The sequence below is a fragment of the Pollicipes pollicipes genome, unplaced genomic scaffold (assembly GCF_011947565.3).
Source record: "Pollicipes pollicipes isolate AB1234 unplaced genomic scaffold, Ppol_2.1 Scaffold_6686;HRSCAF=7923_pilon_pilon_pilon, whole genome shotgun sequence".
NCBI lineage: Eukaryota > Metazoa > Arthropoda > Thecostraca > Pollicipedomorpha > Pollicipedidae > Pollicipes > Pollicipes pollicipes.
In genome coordinates this window covers 44,720,408-44,729,189 of record NW_023596921.1, presented here as the reverse complement: position 1 = coordinate 44,729,189, position 8,782 = coordinate 44,720,408, and the positions used below count along the sequence as shown (strand labels likewise).

The following is an 8,782-nucleotide window of genomic DNA, read 5'->3' as shown; positions in this document are numbered from 1 at the left end:
TATTACTGATCAAATTGTACGCGTCCGACGTAAGAATAAGTGAGGTACAAAAAGGTGGAATACTCCTTTTAGGACGATAACTACTGATGCCGCAGACTTCACACAAGTCCATGTTTGGTCTGCAATCACCGGAAGCTGTAACTATAGCATCATAATTTTTGCATGGGACTGGAAGTGGCTGGTCGGCAGGAATCGGTGGAAACCTGATAGGGTGATGTGGTGATGTGAGACTCACCCACTTTATGGAAAGTCCCTGTGTGGACATAAGCGTCAACAATTTTCCGATCGTGTATAACATTAAATGCAAATAGCTTAAAGGTAAAAAGGTGAATACATCAAATCTAACAACCCATGGCGAACCAATGATCCTTGGTGTCGTAAAGCACTGCGTCAGTATTAAAGCACCGGCCAACCGCGCAGAAGTGCTTTGTTCAGACGGTGGCGCCACAGCACGCACACGTCCCTCACGGCGCCAGCGCACCAATGCGGCACCAGACTTCCGTGAGATCCACAAGGCTCCAAGTTCAAAACTGCATGAACTCCGTGGCGAAAGGCCAGCGACTGGCAAATAGAAGCATTACGTGGGAATAATGCCGTTGCTTCCCACGCATTGCATCGTCATTTTTGGATGGTCCTATTCGTTTCAAGGCTGGAATGGACAACAACCACCCTAATGGTACGCAGTTTGTTACTTTTTGAGGTTAGGCTTTTTCAATTCCTTGAGGCCTGGGAATTTCGAAATCCGGCTGGTACGGCAGCACGTAACAACAAGTGCCAGGTATATTGTTATCCGGGCATTTTTCGCCGAGCCCTTCATCGTCCGCCTACGCAGGCATCCAGAAGACGACGGTAACCACAGTCATAATCAAAAGAGTGAGTAGAGAAGGACGCAACAATTCAGTTGTGGGTAAATACAAAGCAAATTACTCACATCGAAAGCTCAACAGAATAATTGCATAACAATTATTCTTCAACGGTCACCGCTGACGTAATTTTCTCAATTTTGTGCACACATCCGCAAGCCCCTGTGCGTATCGCGCACAGAAACCGCATCCTCCGCACCATTCAAAATAAATAAACAAAGCAGCTGATATCAGTCACATCGTTCCTTACAGCTCTCACCAGTACACTGCGCCAGTCATGTTTTCCAGCAACACATACGCACCACACTGCTGCGCCCCGAAGAGCAATAAACGCCGTACTGCAGCACGTTGACTTAGGGGGTAAACCAGTTAGGCTCACATGCTGGTTACAAAGACGTTGTAACATTCTCAACACGAATTCAAACCTTTTTATGTCATCTTCGCCGATAACTGGAACATCGCAACGTGGCCGCATAGTTGAGACTGGTATCCAGAAAGGGGGCCGACCCTAAAAAATCCTGGACATATCACAGCAGTGCATCAAAAGATCGGCCCCTCCTCCAACGCATCGTCCTCCGCTTCCAGGTAATCCTCGCCATTATCAAAATAGTCATTGATATAGTCGGTACCCTCGTCCAGTTCCACATCCTCCGTCTCGCCCACTTCCTCCTCACCCGAGTCCACGGCGCCCTCCTTGTCCTCCTTCTGCTCCTCAGGGTCCCCCAGCTTCTCTCGCTTCTCCAGCTGGTCCAACTTCTCAGTCACATCCTTACCGCCGCGAGCCGTCTTGGCCGCGGTCGGCGCTACGCCCGGCTTGTCACGTCTGCGTTTGCGAACGGTCGTAGCGGACAGTTTAAGTTCACCTGGTATCCGCGAGATGTCGGTGTGTCGGTCCGTCTGGGGACCACCGGCGGCCTGTTCCTGATAACGGTCCGAGTAGCGCTCTATGCAGCCGCGCACCGCCGGGGGCGTGATGTAGAACGGCGAGTCGCGCCAGAACATGGAGAGCTCCTTCTTGATGACGAGCATGTAGTCGTGCTGGACGTCAGCCACCAGCGGCAGCGGCTTAGTGTTCAGCGGCGGGAAAATGGGAGGCGGAGCGAGAGCGGCCTGCGGCAGGGCCTCGCCGCGTCCGAAACCCAGCTGCTCGACGTTGAACGACATGGAGGCCCCGCGACCTCGGCCTCGACCGCGTCCACCCATCGCTGCGGCGGGAGTGGCGTCCCGGGGTAGCGGACCAGGCTGGGCAAGCGTCGCGCTCGGCGCGCCGATCACACGGTCTGCAGCGGCTCAGTCGTTGGCACGGCCGCTGGCGTCGGCAGCTCCTCCTCCAGGTAGTCGTCCTGAGATCACACAACACGTATTCAGTTCGCCCAAGTGCTGTCCTGCAAAACGTTTCCTGCATCGACCAAGGGACACACGGACAATTCGCGGTCATCCAGGACATTGCCGCTGCTCTTGCAGGGACAGAAGAACCAAGATTATAGTTCAGGCCTTTTTATTTATCACATCCTTCAAAATTACATAAGCTGTTGAGTGCAATTCCAAGGAAAATCATTCACATCGATCAGACTGTAGTAAAAGCCTTATTCCTGACGTGAAACAGGATATATATATATATATATATATATATATATATATATATATATATATATGTATGTATGTATGTATGTATAATATACATATCAGCACTTATCTCCATTCTCCCAGTTTTTTCTCCAATAAGGGTACTACTACTGTCACATCACCCTTCCATTAACACAAGTGTATGTCGATTAGAACAAACGTTGCTAAGTAAACAACGAAAGCAAATTTGAACAAACCAAAATCGCAAAAAAAACAACAGTCGAGTAACTCTGAATGTTCACAACAGGAGGACAGAGATAACCGGCCAGGATTCTCCCCCCCCCCCCCCCACACACACAAAAACAGGTAAATGTGATGCAAGCATTGAAGTAGCACTCTTTCATCACCTGATCGTAAATGACCCGAATGATGAGCGAACACGACGGGCAAGTAGCGACGTCTTCACCAGCAATCAGCTCCTCCTGCAAACATAGCAATACGTGGAATGAAACAGCAAGCGCAGCTTTGCAAGTGGACATCAAGCAATGCAATATCATGCATTAAAACACAACCACATAGGACGGACAAAACAGGCAAGTCCACTACACCTCCAGCTCGTGGAATCAACGTTCCTAGCATCAGTAATTAGCACCTCTGCTCTGCTGCCTGCTGACGCATTATAAACTAGTGGCGATACATAACACGCTTTAAAATTAAGGTTGCAGAAATGATGCAGGGCTCGAAGAGACCTAAGCACTCCAGTATCCAAAAAGGGCATACATGGATAGACATTGATTAAAGGGAATGTCCCACATTTAAACATGATCAGGCAAGCACCAGATGTAATAAAACAGGTTCACTTATAATTGTTGATGTACTTTTTAGTGGAAAAGACTTCTCTAGACAGCATAATTTCTCTGTTCAGCAAATATGCTCGTCGATACGTCACTGATTGATAACGTCATCACACATTGCACAACACCAATTGCGAGCTTATTGACGGCCGTTTTATCTGGACATCGTACTCACAAACGCCAGATATCAATGAATCAGCAAATGTATTTTCTTGCCTTGGCTTCCACTTGGTCATTGGAATGGCAGAATTTCAATAACATTATCATGACTTTATGGACGCCTGGATGGCCTTGGAAAAAGTCTTCCCGAAGTAGTCCGCACATCTTCGTGGACGCTTCATGGGGTATGGGTCTTAGCTCCTAGCTAGGGGTCTATGGGTCAAAAACTGGGGGGGGGGGGGGGCAGCATGGGTCTTAAGAAGGGCAGGGCTGTGAACTGCACCAAATGATCTTCAAGATGCCTATTTCAGTTTAAAACCCCATACAAATGTGAAACCTCCCTTAGAATAGCAAAAGGTTCTCGCTATGCTCAGAAGCAACATAAAGATTATACAATAAATGATAATCTGCATGTGTGAGTACACATATGTGAAAGCACATTTGCATATGGCAGTTTCACCCAGAATGTTTACTTTTCACAAGTTCAGCAAATACACAAATGTCCTCTTGAGCCCCAGTAGGCATCACCAATTCCCACATATATCACTTGGTTGGCACCATTAATTATGCTTCATATTTTATAATCGAACCATAAATTACCCAGTGCATCATGTGTGGCATAGCAATGCCAGTCTTTCAAAGCATGCATCTGGCTGAAATGGCATTTAAGAGAACAAATTTACCAATCTCTTTTGAGGAAGATAGGCACAATGTTGCCAACCAGTCCTGAATGACAAGGCATTTTCCATTTTGCTCTGTCTTCCCTTGACACTGCAACAATCCACAAAAGTTTTGATCTTCGCATGGACCAAATGAGATGCAAGGACCACCTAGTAGCATTCTCACTGCAGCAGCATTTCGATCAATGATGTTTTGGTTACAGCCTGATCGTAGCAACCATATTTCGTTTGATGTCATCAGGATTGGTTGGTGCTAAAAAAACTGTTTTATGACAAATAATTTCCTGCTCATTTTCCTCTGGGTCACAATTTGTCTACACACAATTCTGAGATCTAAATCATCTCCCCTGATGCCAGTGTTTTTTTGTAGCTGCTGGCCAATGGTAAACACAAACTTTGTCTTCACTCTCCCCACTTGTAAAAGAGTACCTTGACTGTGGGGGGATATTCCAGGTCCAACAGTTCATTCCCATGACATGCAAATGCCCAGTTAGAGCAAAAAATGACCAGTGTAGTTGCCCTAAAATACCCATCAACAGCAACAGCAAATGCACAATAGATGCTTTTCAACTGATGGTATTTGTAGCAAATGGACTGAGTTTAGCTCCATGCTTTGCTTATATGTACCACCAAAAGAAACATTTGATGTTTTATTAAAACCATTGTGATTGGGCCATCTAAAATATTAGGTTTTAGCTGAATATGTAGGGCCAGAGCACATACAAAACTGAGCATACAATTTCAGACCTTTGATAATTGCTCTGGCCTGGCTTTTGCATCTCAAAATATGAGACAGATCTGACTCCCAAAGTTAACTCTTAGGTCAGACATAAAGCACAAACTTGGTGAGCTGCCCAACAGCATCTTTTTAATATAACAACTTCTCATCATTTTCAGATGTACCCGACATAATTTTTTTCTGCCATGCCCAAAATATGCTCCCATTTTAGCCAGCCCAGAAGTTCTCCAGTAAATGTGTCTGCAGCACTACACCATACACCTACATGATATAGTGCAAACACCAAAGTGGTGTTAAGGTGTCAAACCTGAAAACTGTATGCTCCAACCTCAGTTCATCACCAACTGTGCTAAATTTCCAAGATTACAGGGAATGTTTCTCATTTGAAGATACTGAAACATGCATCAGATGCAACAACCTAACCTAACCTAACCTAACCCCCACCCTGTCCCCTTCAACCCACTGTCCCATTGGCATCCACGTTCCACACCATATATATGTGCCATACTAAGAAGTCTTGTTTAGCCATCATATTCCCATTTTGCTTTTCATTCCCACGCAAAAACGTCATATTTCCCCACCATGTTGACCAATCTACAAACAATATGGAAGACTGCTTGGATACGCAAGAAACACATTTTATTGAATTATTGTCACCTTGGCCTTGTACACTTTTATGGTTCTTGATAAGCAGTAATGTTGTGATCACGCAGTAATGATGCGACGATCACGGGTAGAAATGGCACCGGGGTCGTGGTTGCTGCGTGTTTGCGCTTGGATGTTCGCCATCGTAGTTATCTAAGTTCTAAGGTAAGAGCTTAGATGACCTGTTCTACGAATAATTATGATAAGTTCTGCCTTAAACACGACAATTGATGTACAATGCTCTTTCTTAACATGAGGTAGCAATGTATACCCTGACCGGAACACTCCCTTTCAGGTCCCTCTTTTACACCACCAGGCACAAACAATGCATGCAAATCGCGTATTAATTTAAGTCATTGTCACCTTGGTTATAATAAACTTGTCGCCACACGGACACGGATAACTGAAGGACTCCGTTTCTTCGTCATACTCGAAGTCTTCTATTTCTATCTCGTCATGAAACACGGACATTCCGCGCCACCAATCCAACCGAGCGTGAAAAGTGAAACTCCTGACCGCAAAAACCGGCGCCCTTTCCAAAAGCAGTCGCCAATGTTAAAACCAATGACACACGCGCGGCCACTCAACCTGCGAACACCATAACTCCCGACGCGACCACCACCGCACGTGGCACTCCTCATCCCACTGCTGCGCTCCGCGGCATGATTCACGTGTAACGCTTAGGCAAACGTGCGCCATTAGCGTATCGTGATGCAAGGTCGGTCGATTCACCTTACCTTACCTTACCTTATGGTGATCGGGAATTGTAAAAGGCCACTAGGCCTGTAGGTCCCGGTCTCGTCAGGCTCCCGGTCCGGTAACCAAACAGTCTCAAATTATGGGAATATTCAGTGTGGGACGTCGTACATGATGTCAGCCCAGTGCGTATCAAGCCTAGCCTTGAACTGTTCAACTGAGGTCGACGACACGACCGGGTGCGGAAGAGCGTTCCAGTCGTTGACAACCCGCGTGCTGAACGAGTTGCGACGGACGAGAGTCCTAGCTCGAGGTTTTCTGAGCTTCCATTGGTGTCCTCTCGTCACCTCCGAGTTGTGCCTTGTCAGGAACTCCTCTTCCGATAGCGACATGCCTCCATGAAATAGCTGGTACACTGTTACCATGTCTCCCCTGCGACGACGATAGTACAGTGAGGGCAGCTGAAGGAGTCTGAGCCTCTCAGGGTATGGCTGGCGCCTCACTTCATAGACAAGCCGGGTAGCTCGTCGCTGAACTCGTTCCAGCCGTTTTTGGTCCAGTTTGCCGAACGGGCCCCAGATAACGTTGCCATACTCTAAGTACGGACGTACTAAGATCTTAAAAAGCAATGGCAAGGTGCGAGCATCGATATTGGCAAAAGACCGCCTCACGACCGCCAGCATCTGGTTGGCCTTGGAGATCGCTTCCGCGGTCTGCACGTGGAACTGGAGCCGGTAATCCACGAAGATCCCGAGGTCCTTTTCGGTGGACTCGACCGCGATTTCGGCACCGTCCAAGAAGTACGTCAGCCTCGGGTTGCAGTTCCCGATGTGCATTATTTTGCACTTTGCTGCACTAAAGGGGAGCAGCCACTCCTTTGACCACTTGGCCAGGGCGTCGAGGTCAGCCTGCAGAGGTGAGTGAGTCAGGGGTCTCGGGACACGACAGTAGACCTTGGTGTCATCCGCAAACATCTTGACCACGCTTCGCACTTGCTCTGGTAGATCGTTCACGAAAATAATAAACAGCGTTGGTCCAAGTACTGACCCTTGCGGGATGCCGCTGACGACGTCGGTCCAGTCCGACTTCGAGCCCTGGACCCGCACTCTCTGCATCCGATGAGTAAGAAAAGCCCTGATCCAGCGTAGCAAATTACCTCTCACACCGTAAGCATGAAGCTTGGAGAGCAGACGGTTATGGGGAACAGAATCAAAGGCTTTGCTGAAGTCCAGATACGCCACGTCCACCGGTTCTCCATCCTCTACCGCGGCGCTCCAATCCTCCATAACCTCTAACAGCTGGGTGGTACAGGACCGCTTAGGGAGAAACCCATGCTGGGCCGCATGAAGAAGTCCAGACTCTGAGAAGTGATTAAGTAGGGCATCACGGACGAAAGTTTCGAGTATCTTGGAGGGAATAGCAGTAAGGCTCACTGGGCGGTAGCTCGCCGGAGATTGTCGGTTACCCTTCTTGAAAATCGGGACCACCTCGCCAAGCTTCCACTCCGGAGGGAGCCTTCCGGATGCCAAAGATTTTCGGTAAAGCATGCTGAGGGGTGCTGCCAGGGCATCTGCGGACTCGCGAAGAAGCCTTGGATGGAGATCGTCTGGCCCAGGGGCGCTCGAGGACTTCAGAGCGGCCAGTTTCCTTGCCACTGCCTGGGTAGAGATGGCCACGTCATCCAGTAACGGTCCAGTAAAGTTACACGGTAACACAGGCATGGCACTAGTCCCTTCGTCCGTGAAAACGCTGGCGAAGAATTTACAGAGGACGTTTGCCTTCCCTTCGCTACTGCTGGTCAGCACTCCATCATCGTCAAGAAGGTCTTCTACCCTGCATCTTGTGCGTAGTCTAGAGTTGGCGTACCTCCAAAAGGCCTTGGGGTCTCTTTTGATGTCTGCTAATAATTTAATCTCATACTCTTTCCGAAGGTACCTGGTCAACTTCCGCAGGTCATTGCGACAACGCACAAACCTGGCATGGTCCAGAACATCCTGAGTCCGCGTGTACGTTCGCCATAGTCTTTCCTTAGCCTTCTTTAGTTGCATGGCCCTTGGGTTCATGTATAAATTCTTCTTAGCTTTGGCCTTTCTCCTGACGGAGCAAACCTCAGTGGCCCTGGCGATTCTTTCCTTGAAGAACTTGTAACCATCTTCGAGGCTGAGGCTCTCCATCAGGGACCAGTCCATTGACCTGAGGGTGTCAGCCAGATGCTCGTAATTTGTGTGTGTCAGCTGGCTCGGACGAGGGGTTTGTAGCCCAGAGTAGCAGACCAAAGTATACCTGATAACCACATGGTCACCGTTACCTAGCCCTGGCAGGTATTTGATTTGGCTCACCATGCCCTCCTCATTTGTGAAAATTAGGTCCAGAACACTAGGAGCTTCACCAACCCGGTAGCGTGTTGGCTGCCGGACATGCTGAAACATGGATTCAGCGTTGCTAAAAATCATACTTAGGTGGCCTTCAGAGTAAGAAACATCGGTTACATTGCAAATGATTGGGATGCTGGGTGGTGACATTTAGGGACAATAAATGAATGAGAACAAAGAGGAGTGCCATGATTGTATAACACTGTCA

General features: G+C 48.2%; 2 protein-coding genes across 2 annotated transcripts; both read right to left on the bottom strand.

Moving 5' to 3' along the window:
• Positions 1-766: 766 nt before the first annotated feature.
• LOC119107120 (DNA-directed RNA polymerase III subunit RPC7-like) lies at positions 767-2,097 on the bottom strand. The gene has a single exon (XM_037230492.1). It carries the CDS (start codon positions 2,064-2,066, stop codon positions 1,404-1,406), a length of 663 nt encoding a protein of 220 aa, XP_037086387.1. The 5' UTR covers positions 2,067-2,097; the 3' UTR covers positions 767-1,403.
• Positions 2,082-6,151, bottom strand: Dph3 (Diphthamide biosynthesis 3). The gene is made up of 3 exons (XM_037230493.1): positions 5,870-6,151; positions 2,837-2,911; positions 2,082-2,206 (listed from the first exon to the last, which is right to left on the bottom strand). Exons 1-3 carry the CDS (start codon positions 5,975-5,977, stop codon positions 2,135-2,137), a joined length of 255 nt encoding a protein of 84 aa, XP_037086388.1. The 5' UTR covers positions 5,978-6,151; the 3' UTR covers positions 2,082-2,134.
• Between the last annotated feature and the right edge of the window lie 2,631 nt (positions 6,152-8,782).